We start from the raw sequence: 25,108 nt of genomic DNA on the forward strand, positions 1-25,108 counted from the left end.
TATAATAACACAAAGGCAAGCCAAAGTACATAAAAAGTACTCTGCACATTTTTTCTCAATAAGTAGATGTCGATAAAAATATGAATGTTGATTGAATTTGTCTAAAAATTATAAAATTTACAAACACCACATAAATTCACAAAAATATTTGAATTAATAAAAGAACTTTAATCTTTATATATATATATAACTTTTTAATATTTCTTGACATTTCATGTAAACCAAAATTGTTGGTCTTCACATCAACGTCAAGTTATTCAATTCAAATAAATAATAATTGAAAATTTGTCTTAATAGTCGATCTGAATATAGTTTAATTAATCAAGACATTATCAACCTCTCTTATTAAATTCAAACCTTAGTCTAGTATTGAATTGTAACAAAAAAATTAAAATTAAAACCAAAAAAACCTCGAACTAGAACATCAAATTTAATTTACAAGGCACTATAAATCAAAAATTTAAAACTATGTATCAAAATAAATTAGTATTGAATCAACTTGAGGGAGAAGGCCGAAGGAAAAAAAAAAGGAAATATTCTTTTATTAAAAAAAAAAGGAAATATTTACAAAGTATATAAATATTCTTTTATGGGCTTTTTGCGGCCTCAAGATACCGTGGGCCCAACTATTATTATTATTATTTCTTTTTTCACTTTTTTCCTCTTTTTTGACAATTCCAAACAAAAAATTATATACTTTGTGGGACCCACCTGCATAAGACAACTGCCATGTGGAGCACTTTTTGGTCCATCCCCACCGACCTTATACTTTTTTCTCTATTTTAATATTTTATTTAAAGACGATGTTTGCCACGTGGCATTCTTCCTCGGCAAGTAAACAACCGTAGAGTTGAAACGACAGCGTTTTCTTCTTTAAAAAAATATTTTTTATTTTTCTTTTTTTGCCGATCTTATGACGTCACCTTCAGAAATGTGAGTGGCCGGGAAAAATAAGCAAACGAAGAGAACAAAAGTGGAGGTGTTAACTGTTTCGTGGCGGTTTGATATAACTACTCGCGGGAGGTTCAACAACCCAGCGGGCGAATGAGAAACCTCCACGTGTGTAGCAGTTGGCACGTGTTGGTACACGTGGGAGTTGCTGAGAGGATTCGTTTGGTCTTTCGGGCGTGTGTCACGCGCTTACTGGTAAAATGCCGACAACCGACCTTTGCCACGTGTTAGTTGTTCATTTCTCGTCTTAATTATCTGTTAGTAATTAAAACAAACTTATATCTATATTTAAAAATGTTATAAAATCTTTTGTATTGACCAAATAAATAAAAATTAATATCTTTTATAATAAAAATAATAATATTAAATAAAAAATCAATCTATTTTATAATTTTGGTCATGTAATTTCAAAATGTCTATTTTGGTTAATGTACTTACAACTTTTGTTCATTTTAGTTTATATACCTTAAAAACGTCTGTTTTGGTATTTGTACTTTTAAAAAGTGACAATTTTAGTTCCTATTTGCAAAATGTTAACCCAAAGTTTATACACAATATGAACTAATCTTTAATTCAAATTAATTTTAATTGAAATAAATGAGATAAAAATAAAGAGACAAAAATGGTAACTTTTCTAAAATATAAGTGTCAAAACGAAAATTTCGAACGTACGTAGATTAAAATAAATAAAAATTGAAAGTATAGTGACTAAAATAGATATTTTGGAAGTACGGGTACCATATTTGAACAGATACATTTCAATCATATGCTATTTGATAGATTACATCGGTTCATCTTTAATATTAGACCTGTCTATCAATAAAATTCATTTTTTTCTAAGCCGTAAGTTCAAAATATATATAATTATGTTAATACAACAATAATTTAATGAAAATCTTAAAAGTTAATTGAGAAAGACCAATTTGAAAATTAAAAATAAATTTTCCAAAAATACTTTTGAAGGACTTTGCGAATTGAGGGACTTCCTATTTGTATTTGTATGGCTTGGAGTTTAAAGCCTGATTTTGTGCGACTTGTATTTGGGTTACATAGAGAAATGTGTTTAAGTATTATACACGTTTAACTCACCAGTTTGAATTAATTTCTAAAATTTAGTGTGTAACCTTAGAGGTAAATTTTAAGAAATTTAGGTTGATGTTTATATATATATATCAACTAAATTTAATAATATTAGTTTATAGATTGATATTTTTTTTAATATAATATGTAGAAATGGGTCGGGATCGAAGTCATAACCTCTTGGTTGGAGATGTATATGTCAATTATTTCCGAGCTATTTAATATTGTCTTCTTTTCTAATTCGCAAAACTTGAGTTCAATTTTTGGAGATTTTCCTGAGTTCTCAGCTTTCTTTCCTTTTAAGCTCTTGTGCTAGGATTATCTTTTCATTTGGTTAAATTCTAGATATTTTAGCAATTCTAGTTTAATTCTTGCCTTTTCTTTTCTTGTAAATTTAAGTCCTAAATTGACTATCATCTCTGTAATCATTTATATTTCTTAATAGAAATGAATTCTTTTTTTCATCGGTTGGAGTTTTCTTTATTTCTGTCCTGAACTAATTTTAATTCTCAACCCTTCTACAAATGTCTTAGGTAGCTTATTATATATACCGTATAATTGCAAATATCAAGAAGCAAGGCAAGGGACGGCGCTATTTGCTTAACTTGATTGATTGTCCTTGAAGTTGACTTTTTTGTTGGCTACTTAAATAATCACATAAGTTTTAGCCTATAATACTTAAAAGGTTAAGGATAAATGGATCTCAAGGCCACGAGGGTTTCTTAACGCCTTCTTTTTCTTCTCTCCAATAAAATAAATTCACAATCCCACACCTCGTTTGATCAGTCTGGATGCAACACGATACTCTTTCTACTACTATGTTAATGCATAAATCATTTCAAATAGTTGAGATTTTTTTCTATGTAGAAACTATCATGTTGATAAAATGAGGTAAATTCACTTTGTGCGCTCATTAAAAAGAAATCCCTTTGCGTGGGAAACCATTTATTAGGAAAAGAAAAAGAAGCTCAACACAAAGGTAGAAAGATAATAAATGGACTTCACTACGTTGCATCAGTAAAAGAATGAATGAATCCTCAAATATGACCCTCTATAGATTCACCTATATAAGTCGCAGCTAAAGTTGCAAAAATAAGAACAAATTAAAATGAGAATAAGCTTTAGAAATAAAGTGCTAAAACAATAACAAATATATGATCTCTTACCCATTAAACAGTAAGTTGATGCTTAATTCATTTAGGCTCCTACCACAATGCGCGCATTGCTCCTTAGAAAATAAGTCAGGTATACTTTTACCGAGCAAAACTATTTCTTTCTTTTTTAAGTATAAAATTATAAACGTGACTGACGTATATTAAATTTAGTAATATCTTAATTAAATGAACCATTTTCAATTGATATAGTATTTACTTTATTCATTTTATCTAATATCATTCTTGTTTATTTTATTCTTGTGTTTTGAATAATTTATTTTTCAAATCAACATATAATTAAAAATATAGTGAGATTTTGAATTTTGAAATCAACCCATGCTTTCTAGATTTTGTAGTTGGATTAGATTTAGGATTCTCTCTTTAAGTTTATACAATATTAATTTTCTAATATGAAACTTAATTGTGACGGAGTCAAGAGGCCTCTGTGTTTGGACACAAGCCGAAACGTGTCCCAATCCGATTTTACAACTAACGTAGGCTCCTTTTATTTCGGATAAGCTGATCCCACTTTTCTCAACAACAAAAAAAAAAAAAGAAAAAAAAGAGTCCGCGTGTGATATGTTCATATTAGAAAAAAAATAACAATTTACTTTGATTTCAAACGTTGATTATTTTAGTACCATTTGAAGTTTATGTTTTTTTTTTCTAATTTCATATACTACGTTAAATAATTTTCAAATTTTACCATCCAAGATTATTTTAGAGCATTAAAAAACTACAACATTGGGAAGTACTCACTAGAATATTACAATCTTTCCATTAAATTATTCTATATAGAAAATGTACTAAAACTTTTTGACACGTAAAAAAATTTATGTATCTTTAAATTATCATCTTGTTAATATAGTTGACAGGTAAACATGACATTTGAATATATATATATAGTGTGAAAGAAATAAATTTGGTTGATTAATTAGTCGAAGTTCACTAATAAATGAGTTGAGTTTTATATACATCAAACATTTGAGTTATATTTATATGTATGTTTGAATGTGTTAATAAAATAAAATTTAATGATATATTAACTTGCTTTAAACAAATTTTAGTAGATTTTTGTTAAAAAACATTTTTGGTCCTAAACTTGTATGGAAGTTGTTGTTGGCGAATTTTGGAGGTCCACGTGTTCTTCGGATGAGAGTGTTTATCGATGAGCAAATGAGTCTGCAACCAGAAAATTCGACGGTAGTGCGATGTCCTGCTTAATGTACGCTGACGCTCAAGTCGGTAATCAAAGTAAGAAAATAAGAGTAGATACCTTGAAGTTTAAGTGACAAGTTTTTCACTTACTTGATATTGGTAGAAGTCTTTCCCTTATATAGGCGCAGATGGCCAACCAGGAAGGACGATGGTTGCGGACGTCTAAGCGTGTCGAGCTGTACGAGGTTCCAATGGAGGAGCGAACGTTCCCAACAAACTGTGGCGGTGCTTTCATCCATAGGTTTATGAACCTATAGGTTGCAGGTTTCAGGCTACAGTCCTCAGCATCTTCTTTGTACAGCAGTGGTGGCGACGCGTCTGTACGTTTGTGCAGAGTACAGTGATAACCGTCTGTAGTCCCACACCTCGCTGTCGCTCCTGAATTCCAATGCGTGCTCGAATTTCTCCCTCAACAGAAGTAATAATTTAGCCTCTAAACTTTAATACTTTCAATTTTTGTAACAATTTAATCAATATTATTTAAAGTTTGTAACAATTTACTCCATATCATATGTATGAAAAATGTTGTTAATGTTTAATGGAATTTCTTACATATGTAGATTGATAAACTGACAAGGGATAAATGTATTTATAAACTACAAAGACTAAACCACTACATCAACTCTTAATTTTGATGAAATTTTTCACAATGAAGATTAGGTCGTTACAAATCTTGAACAACATAGACTAAATTTGTACATGCTAAAGTTTAAAACTAAATTAAATTGTTATAAACTTGAGAATGTAGGGGTTAAATTTTTTTGTTTTTTTATTTTTTAGTACAACTACATAGACTAAATTGTTACGCGTTAAAGAAAGACTACAAATATTTTTTAACCAATATATTTTAGGAATGACCTAGGTGAGAATTATAAAATAATTGAGAAATTTAAAATATTAGGAACCATATATAATTTATTAAAATAAAAAAAAACAGATATTATAATTTATTGAATTCTGATCTGCAAGCCCGCGCCGAATTCAAAACGACCGCCGACAGTCCTTTAACACTTTCAAAACGACGACCGGTCAAAACAACCAAATTGATTGGTGATATTTGAATAAGGAAAATAGCTTCTTCGTTTGTCGCCAAATATCCAAACAATTTATTGTAATTATTATTATTTTAAATTTTAGAAAATGGGGATTTCTTATTGTATTATTAGAAAAATACATCAAATTTGAATAATCCAGACTCCAGAGTATGAATATCATATTCATTTCTCTCGTTCATAGCATATCATATTATAACAATGCATTTTATTAATAAAAGAATGATGTATTTTGAATTTAGTTTTTATTCGATCCATAGGTTTCAAAATGTTTATACTTGTTGGGTATCAATTATGACCTGACACGTGTCATGATTGAAGAAGATAATCGAATTAATGCGCAAGCGAAATATAGGAATAGACTCCAAAACGCCTAGGTCGGCGGTCAAGGTAGGACCTGCGAGGTCGAGCCGACCTCGGGCGAAGTCCGTAACGTTGTCTCTTCCGACCTCAACAATACGCCGCATTTTTAGGGTGTGTCAGAGTTCCTGTCGGACCTAGTTTCTATAAATGGAAACTCTTGCCTTAAATGCAAGGTACGCAATCCTAGATAAAATCGGCGAGTTATCTTGGATTAGAACTAACTTGCGGAATGCTAACTTTGTTTTGCAGGTCTGCTCTGGAAATGAGTTGAACAGTTGGCCAATAGCTCATCCCTATACCATCCGATCTACTATCCATCCGAGTTCGGTGATTTCGAGCTCAAACAATACTTTTAACTATAAATTTTGAGTTTAGTTCCATTTGGTCCATAAATTTCAAAATGTTTTACACTTTTACTTATGAATTTTGCGTTTAGTTCCCATTTGATTCTTAAATTTCAGAGTTTTAACATTTTTTTCTTTGAATTTTGAGTTTTCAGTTATGCACACTTTCTTTTAAATAGTTACGCACAGTTTAGATCTTTAACATTATAAAAATATCTAAGATAAAATATATTTTTAGTTCCTGATTTTGAAAATACAATTTTATTAAATGAGCATTGCATATGACTTTCAAGGACAATTGTCACCACCCTATTTCATTACACTTAAAAAAAGACCCTACAGATTGAAATGTCATAAAAATAAATATCTTTACATGTGACCAAATAAATTATAAAAATTAATATTAAATGGATTTATTTGCATTATATTATATAGTTAGCATTATGCTAGGATTATTATCCATTCTACTATGTCAGGACCAAAAGTGAGCATGAATAAGAACATAGGAGAAAAAGTGTAATATTTTGAAACAGGGATATTAGAGGAAACTAAATTCAAAACTCAATAATAAAATTGTAACACATTTTAAAAGCTACGGACCATATAGAAATTAAATTCAAATTTGAGCCACGAAAATGTTTTATTTTCCTAAAAAGAAAAAATAGGAATCAATGGTAAGCCACATCTTCAACATTCAATTACTTTTATTATTTATTATTTAAACATAAAATTTAAAATCTAAAGGGGTGTCTCGGGGTTGGATTCAGCTTAGGGTGGGTTCCTAAGTTTTGGGGAGGAGTAGGAGTTGTCAAACCCGAGTTTAGTTGGAGAAACCAACAAGCTTTGAATAGTAGCTCATGAGTTCAAGCCCCTCGCACATAATTTTATCTTAAACTCATACTTAAACGAGTACACTAACATAGTTTTTCCAAATTTAAACTTTCTAAACTCTCCACTAACATAATTTAATTACATTTTTAGTCTCTAAATTTTTAGGTGGGTGTCTAATAGGTTTCGAAACTTTAAAAGTGTTTAATAAGTCCTTAAACTTCCAACTTCATATCTAACAACTATTTGCACTATAAAAAATGTCTAATAAACCTCTTTAAATTTTTAATTTTTAACTCCTTGAACTTTCAATATTCTGTTTAATAGATCTCTGATCTCATTCACATTTTTTAAAATGTACGATTTTATCAGATACAAAATCGAAATATAAAAATAAAATTTATTTTTAATAGCTCCATTAATTTTTAAAATGTTGATTATATTAGGGACTTATTGTACATAAAATTTAAAATTTTTAAATTTTACGACCTAATAGACATACAGTTGAAATTTCGACACTTTTAAAATTCATAAATAAACAACAAATTTAACTGTTATGGCTGAATGTTATGTTGTTTAAATTTTAGTCTAACAATAATATTAGTTTTTTATATATAATTTTTGTTGAAGAATTAAAATAGGCAATAATATCGTGAGAGGATCGGAGAGCTAATATTGGGTCGGGTGCATTCAGGATCTTCGAGTGGATACCATAGTGGGCCGAATTTGTCCAATAGGTTCGGCCCATTAGGGATGACCCAAAATGGACCTATTATTCTTAATGGGCCCAATTCGTAAGCCCCCATCGATGTCCACAATAATTTTATTTTATTCTTTTTGTTTCTTTGTAAAACATAAAAAAAGTATAATTTTTAAATAATAATTGCAAATACAGTAATGTTTTAAGTTGGCAAATCATTAGTAATATAAATAATAATCACAAATATAGCAATGTTTTAAGTTGGCAAATCATTAATAATTTCTTTTTCAAGAGAATCGTTAATGAACAAATAATAATAATCACTATTTTTTTTGAAAAGAAATAATAATTACTAATTTGAGCGAAAAACAAAACATTTAAGGTTGAAAATTCAATTCTCCCTCCCATATTTAATGATTTTTTATAATATTTTTACTTCTCTTAGAACTACGTTTAAATTTTCAAAATTTGGAGTATTTGAAAATGATTTTAAAATTAAACAACAAAAAAATAAATATACACACGTGTAACTAATATTTATAAGCTTATTCTTTAAAAATATAAAACAAAAGAAAAATATTAATAAAATATGGCTTTTTGAGTTCCCTTAAGACTCCATTTTGCATGAATGAAGTTACTTTCCTGATATATGTGTCGGTGGCTCATACTTTTTACCGAAATTTAGAGGGAAAAAAATAGAAACTTTTATTTTACAATCAACAATATGAAGGTGGAGGTTTGAGCATTTGATAATAAATATATAATATCCCAACTAATTCAGCCGTATACAATTTAGTATTATATTTTAAATAAATAAATGGTATGTTCTTCTTCGATATATTATTTTGGTTAAATATACGTATTTTTTAGTACAATATATAGAGGTGAGAATTTGACTTATAACCTTTTGGTCGAAAATATATATCAATTGTCATTGAATTATACTAATTTTGGCAGTTAAAGATATATTTTAGTCCTTATGGTTTAAAAAATTTTAATTTAGTCTCCCACATTTTTGGTAATGTTGAAACTACTTGATAATAAGCTTATATGATATAATAATTAAAGTGAATCGGTGCAAATTTAGAGGAAGAAAAAGTTATCCAATAAGAAAAGTTCATTTATTTTTTCTTCTCTTGATAGCATGTGTTTGGGGAAGATTATACCCTGGACACGTGGAGGACCCCTATTAGTGCTCCAAGATGACTCATGAGTCATGCCCAGCTCGGACCGCCGAGATCACCACCACTAGCGTTGACAGATGCTAAGTATGAGAGCCGAGGTGAACCTGGCCGAGGTCCGATCTACCGGGAAGCTCGGTGGGGGCCGATGTGAGCTACTGTCAGCGGCGTGATTATCAGGTGTAACCGTCGGTCCCGAGACTACCGGGTGTAACCGACGGTCCTGAGATTACCGGGTGTAACCGTCGCGAGATTAGCGGGACTACCACCCATAAGTAGAGGACCTCACTCCACGATCAGGTACGATGATTTCTGACCTCGAACTAAACTGGGAATCCGACCTATATTGACTTGATCGTCGGAGTGCTCACCTTTTTGTGCAGGTCCGCCCAAGTATTCAGATCGGTCCGGAGGCCGAGTTCGAGCTGCACTCAGAAATACACTGTTGTGCATATCCTTGCATAAACATCTGGCGCCGTCTGTGGGGACGACAATCTAAGTCATCCCAATTCTTTTAAACCAACACGCAAGCGAAAATGGTTCAACCCGCAAATTCGACCAATACGGCAGATCGAAGACTAGCTGCCAGCGATGCCCACCAGAGGGAGGTCGGAGCAGCAGTGGTAGAGGGGCAAGGTCACGACGGTCTAGCAACAGAACCCCTCCGCAGGTCGGCACGAATCACCGCGCCTGTTCTACCACCTGCGCACCCCCCAAGGACATCCAAAGCCACCCGTGGCCGAGGTGGAACCTCTAAGAAGGGCGCCCGGGGTCCAGCCCCGGCCCCGACAAGTGAGAAATTGGACGTACTCTAGAGAGAAATGGAGGCAATGCGCACGCAAATGCGGTCCATGGAGGAAATGTATAACGAAATGATATTAGCTGCAGGCGCAGGGTCCCGATCTGAGAACCGAGTGACGCGCGTTGACATACACAAGCAAAGGGGTTCCCACCTCGGCCTACTCGAGGAGGAACATCCCGAGGAGAGGCTCATCTCTCCGAAAAGGACAGTCACCATCCCGCTCACACAGGAGCTCCAACCAGCAGGCTGAATCCTCTCGCAACCCAGCAACTCCTGCAGGAGTGATTACAAGGGAGGAGTTCGACCAGCTGAGGGGCCAGCTCGACGCCCAGGTGGAGGCCTTAAAGGCCAAATGTGAGCAGAAAGATGGTCCACTGAACGATGGCGACTTGGGAGAATCGCCCTTCACCTCGGACGTTTTGGAAGCACCGATCCCTCCGAAGTTCAAAGCTCCTACCGTGAAGCCTTATGATGGGTCGAAGGACCCCAAGGATTATGTTGAGGTCTTTGAAGGCCTCATGGATTTCCAAGCGGCATCAGACGCAATGCCAGCCAGGTCGATCTCGACCTACTCTCAGCTGAGAAGGGAGTTCCTCGCCCAGTTCTCTTCTCGACATTATGACAAAAAGACAACGACCCATCTCGCCACCATCAGACAGAAGGAGGGTGAGACGCTGCGAGAATATGTCACCAGATTCCAGGAGGAGCAATTGAAGGTCGCACACTGCTCCGATGACTCGGCCATGTGGTATTTTCTCACCGGTCTAGCCGACGAAGCCCTCACTGTGAAGCTTGGAGAGGAGGCCCCGGCCACCTTCGCCGAGGTGCTTCAGAGGGCGAAGAAAGTCATCGACGGACAGGAGCTCCTCCGAACCAAAACCGGCCGACCAGAACGAAAGATCGGCCGGGGCAGAAGTGGAAAAGATATAGAAAATACAGATCCCAAGTTCAAGGACAAGGGATCCTTCTTCAGCGGCCGAGCTGAGTATCGAAGGGCGGAGAACGGACTTACCAGGAGTCGACCTTACGAACGCTTCACCCCGACCACGATTCCAATTTCCGAGATCCTGAACATCGAGGAGTCTGGAATGGAAAAACTACTCAAACGTCCCGAGAAGCTTCGGGGAGCCCTGGAGAGGTGCAGCAAGGACAAGTATTGCCGCTTCCATCGGGAGCACGGCCATAACACGTCGGACTGCTGGGAGTTGAAGTGCCAAATTGAGGATCTAATTCAAGATGGCTACTTCAAGAAATTTGTGGGAAAGCCCAGGACCAGCTCGGCAGAGAAAAAGGAAGAGCGGAAGCGTTCGAGGACGCCGCCTCGGCGCACTGACCGACCTGCGGTCATCAATACCATTTTCGGAGGGCCAAGCGGGGGTCAGTCCGGACATAAAAGAAAGGAGTTAGCTCGTGCAGCCAGACGCGAGGTGTGCATCATCAGGGAGCAGAGGCCAACCTGTCCAATCACCTTCGACGGTGCAGACTTGGAGGAGGTCCACCTGCCCCACAATGATGCATTTGTGATCGCTCCCTTGATTGATCATGTGGTGGTCAGGAGGGTGCTGGTAGACGGAGGCGCATCTACTAACATCATGTCCTTACCGACCTACCTCGCCCTGGGATGGACGAGGTCGCAATTGAAGAAAAGCCCGACATCGCTAGTTGGGTTCTCTGGAGAATCGGTCATCCCAGAGGGTTGCATCAACTTGCCGGTCACGCTTGGGCAGGACCAAACTCAGGTCACCCAAATGGCCGAGTTCGTGGTAATTGACGGTAGATCGGCCTATAACGCCATCTTCGGGAGACCCATCATCCACTCATTTCGGGCCATTCCCTCGACACTTCATCAAGTTTTGAAGTATTCCACCCCCTATGGCGTGGACACGGTCCGAGGAGAACAGACCGCTTCGAGGGAGTGCTATGCCTCCGCGCTCAAAGGCTCATCGGTCTGCGCCATCGAAACTCTCGCTAGTGGGGATGAGACGCTCGAGTTCGAGGCCGACCTGTCGAGGAGGGAGTTTGTCGCACCCACTGAGGAGCTCGAGCTTATTCCTCTGCTTAGTCCCGAGAAGCAAGTAAGCATAGGAACCAAGCTGGGGGCCACCGACAGAGAGGAGCTAATCCACTTCCTCAGATCCAACTCGGACGTCTTTGCGTGGTCCCATGAGGACATGCCTGACATTGACCCGAAGATTATGACGCATCGCCTCAGCATAGATCCGTCATTCCGACCTGTAAAACAAAAAAGAAGACATATAAACAAGGAGAGGAGTGATGTAATTGTTGAGGAAGTTAGCAAACTTCTGAAAGCTAAATGCATAAGAGAAATTTCGTATCCCGAGTGGCTCTCCAATGTTGTATTAGTTAAAAAATCTAACGGAAAGTGGAGAATGTGCGTAGATTTTACGAACTTAAATAAGGCATGCCCGAAAGATTGCTTCCCACTGCCGAGGATTGATCAGCTCGTGGATGCCACAGCCGGGCACGAACTGCTCACTTTCATGGACGCCTACTCTGGGTACAACCAAATCAAGATGCATGTCCCAGATCAAGATCATACCGCATTCATAACAGACCAAGGTCTGTACTGTTACAAGGTCATGCCCTTCGGTTTAAAGAACGCAGGAGCGACCTACCAGAGAATGGTGAACAAAATGTTCGCCAAGCAGATCGGCCGGAATATGGAAGTGTATGTGGACGACATGTTCGTCAAGAGCAAGCGGTCTAAGTCGCATCTTTCCGATCTGACTGAAGCCTTCGAAGTTTTAAGGACATACCAAATGAAGCTCAACCCAGCTAAATGTGCCTTTGGAGACTCTTCGGGAAAGTTCCTTGGCTTCATGGTGAACCACCGGGGGATCGAAGCCAACCCCGAAAAGATTAAAGCCGTGCTCGAGATGGAGGCACCCAAAACGCTGAAACAGCTTCAGTGCCTCAATGGCAGGATTGCAGCCCTGAACCGGTTTGTTTCAAGATCGACAGATAAGTGCCTCCCTTTCTTCAAAGTCCTACGAAAGAAAGGGCCGTTTGAATGGACAGCAGAGTGTGAACAAGCATTTCAGCAATTGAAGAGCTACTTCTGTTCGACACCTTTGCTCGCCAAGCCCCTGCCAAGGGACAAGCTCCAATTGTACTTAGCAGTGTCTGACAGTGCCGTCAGCTCGGCCCTAATCAGGCAAGAGGAAGCGCGGCAAAACCCGGTCTACTACACAAGCAAGGCTATGACCGAAGCCGAGACTAGATACCCTCAGATGGAAAAATTGGCTCTCGCTTTAGTCACCTCGGCCCGACGGCTTAGACCATACTTCCAAGCTCATACTGTGGTGGTGCTCACTAACTTGCCCCTAAAAAACATCTTCCATAAGCCAGAAGCTTCTGGACGCCTGATGAAGTGGGCAATAGAGCTAAGTGAGTACGACATCCAGTTCGAACCTAGAGCTGCGTTGAAAGGGCAAGCAGTGGCAGACTTCATAGCCGAGCTCACACCACCTTCCGAGCCTGGCGAGTCCGACCTACCGGGGACAATCTATGTCTACGGATCCTCCAATGAGAAGGGGTGCGGGGCCGGGGTCCTCTTGCTCGGACCAGAAGGCGAGCGATTTGAGTATGCCTTGAGATTCGGCTTCCGGACTTCCAATAACGAGGCTGAGTATGAAGCATTTATTGCCGGTCTACGAATCGCCAGAGCATTGGGGGCCTCTTGTGTTAAGATCTTCAGCGACTCCCAGCTGGTTGTGAGCCAGATCACGGAAGAGTACCAAGCCAGGGACTCCCGAATGGAGAAGTATTTGGGCAAGGTCAGATCGTACCTCGTCCAATTTCGAACTTACGAAGTAAGCCGGGTTCCCCGAGCAGAAAATTCTAATGCCGACGCCTTGGCCAAGTTAGCATCAGCGTAAGAGACCGACGTCGGTCGGTCCCCGTCGAGATCTTAGATAATCCCTCGATCTCAGAGCCAGATCTGATGGAGATCGACGCTCCAGAGTCCTCATGGATGGACCCGATTGTGGACTTTATTAGGGGCAATTCACCACAATACCCCAAGGAGCGCAGAAGGTTGGCAAGGCAAGCAGCTCGGTTCGTGGTCCGAAGTGGAGCGTTGTACCGACGCGGCTTTTCCCTGCCTCTATTGAAATGCCTAACCCCTGAAGAGGGCCTATACGTCCTCAGAGAAATCCACGAAGGAGTGTGCGGCAATCACTCAGGCGCCCGGTCGCTGTTAGCCAAAGTGATCCGACAAGGATACTATTGGCCGACCCTCAGCCAGGACGCCAAGAAGTTCGTTAGAACTTGCGACAATTGCCAACGCTACGGAAACATAATCCACCAACCTCCCGAGCTGCTCACCCCCATCTCGGCCCCGTGGCCATTCGCGCAGTGGGGCGTAGATATCATTGGCGTTTTCCCTTTGGGCAAAGGCCAGACCAAGTTCGCTGTGGTTGCTGTGGACTACTTCACAAAGTGGGCCGAGGCCGAGGCACTCTCCCACATAACGGAATCCAGAGTCACGTCCTTTGTATGGACAAATATCGTATGTCGCTTTGGTATACCGAAAGCCATTGTGACAGATAATGGGAAGCAGTTTGACAACGCGAAGTTCAAAAACTTTTGCAGCAAGCTTGGCATAGGTTACCTTAGCTCGTCCCCCGCACATCCGCAAGCAAATGGGCAGGTGGAGGCAGTCAACATAATCATCAAGCGAGGCATCAAACTTAGACTGGACTCCAAGAAAGGCAGGTGGGCCGAGGAGCTACCAGAGGTTCTATGGTCGTACCGGACCACCCAAAGAGAATCGACGGGTGAGACCCCGTTCTCCCTGGCCTTCGGCTCCGAAGCTGTAGTCCCGGTTGAGATCGGCATGCCATCTGATAGAGTAGAGCATTACGAGCCTACAGCAAATGAGGAAGAGCTGCTCCTCAACCTCGACTTGTTGGAAGAAAGAAGAGCAATGGCCCAGCTACGCCTGGCGGAATATCAGGGCAGAATGGCCAGACACTACAACGCCCGCGTTCGACCTCGGACCTTCCAAGTCGGACATCTAGTCTTAAGGAAGGTCCAAACCCATGTGGGTGCCCTTGACCCGACCTGGGAGGGGCCGTTTGAGGTCAAGGGAATAGTCCGACCTGGGACGTACATATTGGCCGATCTGAAAGGAGACGTCCTCGCGCACCCGTGGAACGCGGAGCACCTGAAGCGTTATTATCCTTGAAATGCCAAAATGGTTTTCAATGGATCTGTAAAAACTGTTTCAAAAGAATTATGATCGGAATAAATGTGATGATTTAATTTCATGATTCCGAGTTCGACCAGAAATTAAATGGGGGCCACGGACTCCCACACGATCACATTCCAGTAGTCGGTTAAAATTCAATCCTCCAAAACCTAATGGTACGAGGTGCGATGCCAAAACCGTTGGTGAACTTAAAATTCAATCCTCCAAAACCTAAGGGTACGAGGTGCGATGCCAAAACCGTTGGTGAACTTAAAATTCAAACCTTCAAGGCAAGCGGGCGATGTGAAAAGTTTAGAATGATCAAGCCTTTGAACCTGAGGGTACGAGATGCGATATGAAGAACAGTTATGGACTTAGGATTTTAGCCTTTTAACGTTTTTAAGTTAAAGGTGTGATGTTAAAAAGTCCAGAGTTGGTGCAATGCATTGAATACTAGACAGCGATCCGAGTTCAAAATGTCAAGTATTTTAGTTAATGACGCGACCTCAAAGCTACGAGGCGCGAGGTGACATTGGCTTCAACTTGGAGAAAAAACGAAGAAAGAAGGCAACAAAGTAAAAACAAATGAGAAGCCTCTTTATTGAATAAAAAGCAGAGCCAAGGCTTATAGACCTTGCAGCTCTGCCCTAACACTTACAAAAGAAGAGAAGAAAGACAGAGAAAGGCCTCATGAAAGGTGATCGCCTAAGAGCCTGCTTGAGGAGCGCCCTCTTGAGTGGTGCCGACCTTATCCTCTTCGAGGTCGGAGTAGTCAGAGTCCAGATCTCTGACGTACTTATCCACCAACGCTTGGGGGCCAGGGGTGCCGCTAGGCCCAGACGCCCACTGCTCAGCATACCTCTTCTTCAGACCACCGAGATCGATCTGAAGGTCAGACATGTCGGAAGCAATGCCCTTCATGAGAAACTTGAAGCCCGCGTCAGAGAAGTCTTTGGCAAATCCATCGAAGTCAGGATGTTGCCTGAACGATTCCTTCAATAGGGCTCCATTGCTGAGACGCTCCTTCACCATCTCCAGCTCGGCAGTCGCGTGCTTCAGCTCCTCCTCCTTCGCTTCAAGCGCCTGAAGCATGTCGTCCTTCTCCTTGAGGAGTTGGAAATCCTTCTCCAAGCCCTTGGTGATAGCATGGGCAGCTCGGAGTTGGGCCTTGCGTCTGTCCTCTTCTTTCTTCAGCAGCTCGGCCTTGGCCTCCACCTCAGCCTTCAAAATTTCCACCTCAGAGTGAGCTTTCAGCAGCTCATCCTTCATGTTGGAAGAGGCAGCCTCCAAGGCAGCAGAGAACTCCTCTTTCTCCCTCGCTGCCAGAGCTTCCCTCCCATCCAGCTCGGCCATCACGGCCAGAGCCGATTGAATGGAAGCAACAAACGCCTGAGAAAAGGTACAAAGAAGAAAGTTAGACCGAGCTACCTGTTAGGTAAATTGAGCAAAAATGAAGACACCAATCTTACCTCAGCGGCGTAGTCGATGGTTCTCTGCAGGACGGACCCCGGGTCACTTACAAATTTGGACGCTCTTCTGAGGCAACGGTCCAAACTTGCAACCGAGATGCGGGACACCTGGTCCCTCACCCCAGAACTTGACGGCTCGACTCTGAACCGTACTGTCACGTCGGACGTCCCGCCCATCCTGGCCTCAGGATCGTCCATCCGATCTGCGAAGCTCGCAGGCAGGGCCCCACGAGCTCCGACCTCCAAGGGGGAGGTGGTCTTCTTCTTCTTCCTCCTTCGCTTCAGAGGGGCCTCCTCCCTCACCTCCTCGCCCAAGGACGAGACGTCCGCCGCCTCGGTCTGACCCCTGGGGCGCTTCTCCCTCGAAGGACCCTCAGAAGACTCCAGCTCGATCACTGGGGCTGGATCTTTCGAGGCTGGCCCTGCCACGGCAGGAGTGGCAGCTTCCGAACTCTGGGCGGCCTCAAGAGCATGGGCTCGGCCCTTGGACTTGCGTTTCACGTTGCTTGCAAATCCGCAAACCATGGCTGCAAAACAAAAACAGGAGTCAACACAAAGTTAGAGGAAAAATGGGAGGGGAGCAAGCTCGGCATACCAAGTTCGGAGTTCGGCCTTGAGGATTCAATGGGACGAACTGCAGGGTTGTAATCTAGCAGCCCTGACTCAAGCAGCAGCTTGTCGGTCACCAAGGTTCCGACCTTCCTACCCCTCGGAAAATGCTCCTTGTAATATTTCAGCGTGTCGAAGGAGGCTTGCGTAAGCTCGGGGACTGGTCGGATTGAAACTGCACAAAGACAAAATCCGAGTCAGACCTGAATAACAAGAAAGAAAGTTATCACAAAAAGTAAGAGCTACTCCGTACCTAGGTTCCCAAACCTAGTGGGAACGTCAAAGAAGGAACGACCCGACTCGTCCTTTCCAAGCCATTCCCCGGAAGCGTAGAACCACTTCCTCACCCATCCTTTGATGGAGGTCGGCCCCTTAACTATACCGCCTGCGCCTTTCCTTGCGCACATATAAAACCGACCAGGCTTTTTAGCTATCCTTTTCGCTTCGAAGCACGCGAGGAGCTGGTCTACGTCCAACAGCTCGGCCTCTTCACTATCTCGAGCTCATAGCCAAAAAAGGATGGCCAAAGCGAAAATGACACCCCACCCATTGGGGGCCACTTGAGCCGGAGCCAACCCAGTTCGGAAGATAAATTCTTGGACAAAAGGGTGAAGGGGAAGCCTGAGGCCGTACTCAAACATTTTGAAGTAGAGAGTGACCCATCCCTGTGGAGGATTGTCAGCTCTCTCCCCCTCTTCCGGAATCCTAAGGAGGATGTTCTCAGGGATAGCGAACCCCCTACGAAGGGATCCGAGGTAGTGCTCAGGTATCCTAGAAGGGTATTCCAAACCCTGACCCGAGGTGGAGGCATCACTATCCTCCCTGTCATCGGAGAACCTAAAGTTTTCTATCTCCTCGAGCTCGGACTCTAACCTACGAGCTAAATCCTCATCGGATCCTAAGTCGCTGCTAAAAGAGGACGACATGGCAACTACGTTCGAAAGAGAAAGTGAGGGAAGAAACCGACCTACCAAGGGTTCGAGCTGCCTTCAGATCGAACTCCAAGAATTCAGGAAACGTAAGGTATGACCTGAAGGATTGGGGGTATTTATAGCTCGTCGGAAAAATTTCCCCACCGTACACGTGTAATCAACGAGCGGCTAGGATCCTCCCGAAGATCCGAAGCGTCGGAATATTTGAATATTCCGACGATAAATCCACCGCAACGGTTATATTTTCCCACGAATAGGAAGTCGCCACGCGTCCAAAGCAAGTGGAATGAACTTCTCTGCCAGGTCGAGATCGGACCAGACAGAGAGGGGGCCAATGTTTGGGGAAGAGAATACCCTGGACACGTGGAGGACCCCTATTGGTGCTCCAAGATGACTCATGAGTCATGCGTAGCTCGGACCGCCGAGATCACCACCACTAGCGTTGACAGATGCTAAGTATGAGGGCCGAGGTGAACCTGGCCGAGGTCCGATCTATCGGGAAACTTGGTGGGGGCCGATGTGAGCTACTGTCAGCGGCGTGATTATCGTGTGTAACCGTCAGTCCCGAGATTACCGGGTGTAACCGACGGTCCCGAGATTACCAGGTGTAACCGTCGCGAGATTAGCGGGACTACCACCCACAAGTAGAGGACCTCACTCCACGATCACGTATGATGATTTCTGACCTCGAACTAAACTGGGAATCCGACCTATACTGACTTGATCGTCGGAGTGCTCACCTTTTTGTGCAGGTCCGCCCAAGTATTCAGATCGGTCCGGAGGCCGAGTTCGAGCTGCACTCAGAAATACACTATTGTGCATATCCTTGCATAAACAGCATGTTTTCTTCAAGTTTCAAAGTCATGTGAGTTTATCATTAGCCGGTTCTACCGTTTGTTGATAGTAAGGTGCTAATTGAAAAATGTTAAAATATAAAAGAATTAATAGAGAGCAACATATATGTTTAAATATTACTTTGGTCCATTTAATTTCGGGTTGGTTTATTTTTTCATATATTTTAAAAAAATTTATCATTTTGGTCCTTTTATTTTTATTTTTAATTATAATTTGAACATGACACTTCACCTATTTTTATTTTTATTTTTAGTACATGGTGGAAGGATTCAAACTCACGACTTTCTAATCGCATATAGGTGTCTTAGTCCATTGGACTTACTAAATTTCTTAAAATGCATCAATAAATTTATATTAAAGTGTTTTCGATATGTAAAAAAATTGTGTTAAATTTTTACAAATTGTAATCAAATTAGTCACTTCCTAAACAAGTACAATGACCGAAATGAATATTTAAACAACTTTGGAAGACATCGTCGAGTTTGATTTGGAAGACTAGTAATCAGATACAATTTGTCCCATACTCAATCCAAATTGACTTTTATTCAGATCTTCACCTCCAAAGGTAAATTATAAAGACTCAAAATAAACCAAAGTTGAAAGGTAAATTATAAAGACTCAAAATAAATCAAAGTTGAAATTACATTGTAAAAATGTTTGATTAAGGAATTAAAATAAATAAAAGTCAAAACCAAAATAGTATTAATAATCTAAAATGTATGTGTAGTTTTATTTATTTATTTATTTGTTGAGTTCTTGAACAATTGGTTGGATGGGGATTTGCAAAAAGTTGAATTGGCAATTCGGTTGATTATATTCTTTTATACAAATTGGCATTTGACCTCAAGACTAAATTTGAAAGATTTTCAGTGATCAAAATAATCGATTGAACAGTTGTTCGAAATTTTGTGCATGGCCTCTTTAGCAAAACTTCTTCGGCCGCTCCCCAGAGCTTTCGTCTTCGCTTCATCGTCGTCGTCTTCTTCTTCTTCGTTCTTCAATTCCGCAAGATTCTGTATGCTTTTATGCTATATTTACTTTCTGATTGTTTTTCTTATTCGTTTGTTTCGTCTGATTGCTGTATCATTTCCAATTGCAGCCTGCACCAGATTTGAGCCCTCGAAATCGTTTCCGAAGAACTTCGGATCACTACTCTGCAACCGCGTTTCCAATTTCAGATTTAAAATTTCCGATACAATTTACCTGCGGCGGAAGTGTCTTTTGGTAGGCAAGTTCGTTTTCTTCAACTCTTGATGTTTTCGACGATCTGCTGAATTTCAAGTCTATCTGTATAACTGAATTTCAAGTTTATCTCTTGACTGCCGCTGTATCACTAATTTTCTAGTTTGGGTTCTTATGCACTGTGGAATAGGAACTTTGAAAGGGTGTGTCGTGTAGAGTGGTTGCTACTTTCTGAACTTCAGCCTATTCTATTTAGAATTTGAAACGTAATTAGGGTAATTTTGGGACGAGTCTGAAAAAACTGCTTATAGAAGTGCTTCTCCTATCAGCAATGTAAGTTGTTCATCTTCTAAAATGTCATCCAAACTCACTCTTATTGGGATGTATTGAGTCTCAATTTTCATCTTATGGTCAATGAATTTTATTATACTGTTTGATTACCCACTAATTATAAAAAATTTACTCTTTAGTTGGAGGGAATTTGATTATTTAAATTATTCCCAACATTTCCCCTCACAACGAACTTTGCTCAACAATCTCTGGCTCCATGTTGGATTTTCACTGATATAGAAAGGGTTACATAAAAGTCCTATTGTGTTTTTGATTTAAAATCTTACAAGTTTTCTTAGCAATCAAATATGGTAGAGTCAAGTGGCTGTGCCGTAATATTAGTTAAGGTGCGTATTAGTTAGCTCCGACGGAGAGAACAAAAACTCCTAGAATCCAGTTGATCTATGTACAAAAACTCCTGAAAGATTCTTCTATTTCTTTCCTTCCATAAGAACCGCAAGCTGTGCATAAGACATTCTTCCTCCAAACGTTAATCTTTTCTTTGAGGGGAAACACATCTGCTGTCTCCACCAATCTCCATTTGCGGAAAACTTAGTAAAAGTCAGCAAGGGAGCTGCCTTGGAGGCTTGCACTAAGTTTTTGCAGATTACAAGTGTGGTTTTATTAGTTAATATATGTAGATTTAGTTTAATTGTGCTAGAGGTATTCCTTCATTAAGGGAATAATTGGATGTAGCATAACATTACTTCTTTGTGCTTCATTTATGTGCTGGTGTTGATTGATGACATGGTTGGTGCTATCAAATTCTTCTTATCCTTTTTCTACAGTACTGATGAAAAGGAAAATTTTAACAGGAAGTCAGTTAAGTAGGGGAACCATTCTGGGTGCATCCGTTGTTTCTGGATCAATCAGTTTGTGGCCCAATGTTTCATTGGCTATGGATGGTGAGCAGAAATCTTGACTTATGTTTGTATGTTAGCCTCCCTTGCCCTTGGATGAAATTTGGTCCTTAGAGGCTGTGTTTATTTGGGCCTTTACCTTAAATAATTTTCAATAGGTCTTCAAACTTTTAATATTATGTCTATACAAGTCTCCACACTTAAAAAAGTTTCTAATAGTTCCCTAAATTTTCTTGCGTCTAATAGGTTTCTACTGTCAAATATGTAGTTTAACATTTAAGTTGCACGCTGAATGTATTATTTAAGGATTATGCGGTGGACTGATTTTTCAGGCAATTCCAGGCATTTTGGTGGTGCAAATGTTAAATTTACATAATTAGTGAGAAAAACGAATGTGACATGAAATTGAAAATTTAGGGGCCTAATTGAGTATTTTTAAAGTATATATGTAATAAATATGACCTTTAAAGTTTGTGTCCTATTAGAAATAGTACAAGGACTAAATTAAACACAAACGTAAAAGTTTTACTACCAAACTTACAATTTTAACCCTATTTTAGCACTCATTTTTTCTTTAACAAATTAATGCAGACGGATTCATGGATGATCGCCAAGACGATTTAGATGCATTAGATAATGGAAAACCTGAAGGAACCTTGTGGGAATTAGCATTAAGACTCTGGTTGCCTTTTCTTTTCTGTTGGACTGTGTTGACGAACTTGAATCATCCTCTTCTGGTTGCGAGCAAAGTGATCCTATTCCTTCTTAGCACAAAACCCAGTCCTCTCTCTGTTTACATTTTTGTGGAGCAGGTTAGTTGAAGTTTTATCTTCTTGTATCTGACATGAGATGACATATTATTTTACAGTATTTTGATTACAAGTTTCAAATTGTTTCAGCTTTGCCACTCTTCATGCCAGGAGCCTCGTCTCTCCAATGAGAAGAAGGTACATATCTTATTGCATCTTGCGTCGTAAAATTCTTACTAACTGATGTAAAGCATGTGACATGATTGTTCTTACATTCTTAAAAGAAATATGAGATTTAGTTGGTAATGACATTGTTCTATGTTACTCAGAGATCCGAGTGTGTGTTAAGAGTAATTTTAGGCTGTGGTTGAGATCTTTAATCTCTGTTAAGGAAAACGGTCAATTAGGCATATGAAATTCTGCACACAGAAACTGAGGAGTTGGTTTGGCTGATAACATTTTTGTTTCTTTTGTTTTCAATTTTTGAAAACATGAGTGCTTGGTATCAGTTCTTATTTCTCTTTTTAAGTAACATTCATCGATGCGTTTGTTGGAGATCTTTGTTGTAGCTCCTTTGCCCTCGGCGTATTATGCCATTCATCAATGAAATTGTTTTCCTTTTTCATCGAGCGAAACCAAAATGAGTACAGGTGATTTAACAGATTTGATGATGTGCAAATGCAGTGTGTGGTTGCAAGTAAAGTGGAAGTCCAAGACTACAAGGTTGCGTGTGTGGCCAGAGTCGAAATAGAACATCAAAAGATCACTCTGCTGGGAATTCTTGGAGGTTGGTGGGAATTGCCACCCCCTTCATATACTGCTCATCAGTTCAATGTTTTCTTGGATAAATTAGTTCTTCAACCCGCCACTTTTTCTCTGTAAGAAATAAATTTAATAGTATAATTTTTATATTGTATTATATATATCTGTTATCGACTTTAAATATCGGTTTCTAAATTTTAAAAAGACTAGTAGATTTTTAAACTTTTAATTTTGTGTTTAATAGTTTATGTAATTTTAAAAATTGTCTAATAAGTTAGGGATCTTTGTTCATGAAACTATTAGATATAAAATTAGAAGTTTAAGAACCTACTACACAATATTGGGACTTTAAAGGTCCTATGAAATATTTTTAAAATTCAAATAATAGAAGAAAGGAGAGAACCTTCTAAAAGTCGTAGAAAATAGGATTTTGTGTAATAAGTTTATGATACTCAGCATCCCTGTCAAAAAATAATTGCACTTTCCAGCCATAAGGTAGATCGGTCGCGACTTCCCTAATACGAAAAAAATTATGCATCATTCTCATACCGGTGGTTGCTTCGAATAGATCATATATTAATTCTCTTTGTCTAGTACATAAAAGTATAGAATTTACACTTTTGTCACGAAACAATCCCTTATTAAATAATTATTAACCTATAGAATTGGTAAATTGGTAAATTGAGAGGTTAAAATCATTAAAATGTGCTGATGATATTTTTCAAAATTAAAAAATCTAAAACCCAAAAAACCATCCATTTTCGAAATCCACCCCTTTCTTCTTTCTCGTTTTTCTTTTCTTCCTCTGACCGTCGGTTTTCTTTCCTCCAACCCTCTGTTCCTCTTCTCCGACTGTCTGTCCCTGTCTGCCTTTCTCTTCGGTCGGCTATGCTTTTCTTTGTTGCAAGAGCATTTCATCTTCGGCCGCCTTCGAAAGGAGATTTTCGTCAGTTCTTATTCTCCGGTCGTTTTTGAAAGCCTTCATCTCCAGCCGACGTACGTCTGCCTGGCTTCATCTCTGGCCGCACTCAGTCGCCATAGCAGTTCATCTCCAGATTGAAAGGTTTGCATTCCAACGGATGTTTTCAATTTTTGATTTCGTGTGAAATAATGTATATGTGAGGATATATAGTATAGTGATTTGATTAAGATATATCTTATAACTCAACTTGTATATATGCGGATATGCGAATATATACTATAGTGGTTTTGAATGTATATATGCGGATATATAAGTGGATATATCTTATAACTCAACTTGTATATATGCGGATATGCGGATATGCGGATATATACTATAGTGATTTTGAATATATATATGCAGATATATAAGTGGATGTATACTGTGATTTTGAATATATTTTTAGAATATGCGGATATATGTTTATTGAGACTTTAAAAGATGTTTATGTGATTTTTAATTGTCCTTGAAGATTGAGCACAAATGTGGGAGTGAATTAAATGAAAATCAATCTCGGAGTAAATTAAGATTTTGAATGAGTGAATTAAGGGATTTGTGTTGAAAATTAAGGGATTATGATAATAATTTATGGAATTAAATCTTTTATATAAAAAAACAAATAAACTATAATAAACGTAAATACAATAAATAAGGGTAAGATGAGAATTAAAATAAAATTCTACATGTAGAAATCTAAAAATAATTTTAGACGTGTAAATAAGTTTATAAAACAGCCCTGTTAAGAAATTATCTTTTTTTTGTTAGGGTCAACTATCTTGCCTGAGACTTTTTCTTCCACCCCACAACATTCATTTCAAAACAGAAAAGAAAGTTAGAGTTAGTGCTCATTGATCCCTTTTATTATTTGAAGTCAATGAATTACTTTCTTGTGATCATCCTACCTAAAAGTTTAGGAACCAATTTTATAATTTAATATTTTTATTTATTTATTTATTTTTTATGTTGATATAGATAGATCAATTGAATTTTAATACACATATATTAATATTGAAATGCATGGCATGCATGAAAAATTAGAGAATTGAATATTTAAAATTTTTTAAAGTTTAGGGACTAAATAAAACATAGTGTATTTTACTTATTCTAGGGACGCGACCATTAAACTTCTACACGATTTATGTGATATTTTCTAAAAAATAAATATGAAAACAAAAATAGTATATGAAAAATAAAGTAGTTTAAAACTTAAAATTACGTGGTTTAGGCAAAATTACTTTTTAAGTGATGAATATTTAATCAAAGGGGTGTAAAATCATCTTCAAGAAAAAAAAAGTATTAAAACTCTCTTTCAAAAGTGGTGTAAAATTGCAAAAAAAAAAAAAGATATGAAATTACATAGATAACTCGATCACTTTTCCAAACGTGTCAATAAAATACAATAAACATATTAGATTAAAATCATCATATTTTCGACATGAAAATATACTTCTTTAAAAATTATAAGACCATTGATATCAAACCAGACTCTAATATTGTTTAGAAAGATCATTCTA

The 25,108-nt window shown here is 39.0% G+C and overlaps 1 protein-coding gene across 3 annotated transcripts; it reads left to right on the forward strand.

Annotated features, from left to right (window-relative positions):
- Positions 1 to 19,508: 19,508 nt before the first annotated feature.
- On the forward strand, positions 19,509 to 22,862 carry LOC111019921 (uncharacterized). 3 transcript variants are annotated; one of them, XM_088127096.1, is made up of 6 exons: positions 19,509 to 19,765; positions 19,850 to 19,978; positions 21,051 to 21,167; positions 21,714 to 21,934; positions 22,022 to 22,070; positions 22,551 to 22,862. In XM_088127096.1, the coding sequence occupies exons 1-6, from the start codon at positions 19,663 to 19,665 to the stop codon at positions 22,751 to 22,753; spliced, it is 822 nt and encodes a 273-aa protein (XP_087983222.1). In that variant the 5' UTR covers positions 19,509 to 19,662; the 3' UTR covers positions 22,754 to 22,862. The 3 variants fall into 3 exon arrangements, with proteins under 3 accessions (XP_087983222.1, XP_087983224.1, XP_087983223.1); XM_088127098.1 differs by having other exon boundaries at positions 19,510 to 19,765; positions 19,850 to 19,982; positions 21,082 to 21,167; XM_088127097.1 differs by having other exon boundaries at positions 19,510 to 19,765; positions 22,022 to 22,069; positions 22,556 to 22,862.
- The last annotated feature ends 2,246 nt before the right edge of the window (positions 22,863 to 25,108 follow it).

Source organism: Momordica charantia (genome assembly GCF_013281855.1).
Source record: "Momordica charantia cultivar OHB3-1 chromosome 8 unlocalized genomic scaffold, Mcharantia_2.0 BLBB01000008.1, whole genome shotgun sequence".
In the NCBI taxonomy this organism is placed as follows: domain Eukaryota; kingdom Viridiplantae; phylum Streptophyta; class Magnoliopsida; order Cucurbitales; family Cucurbitaceae; genus Momordica; species Momordica charantia.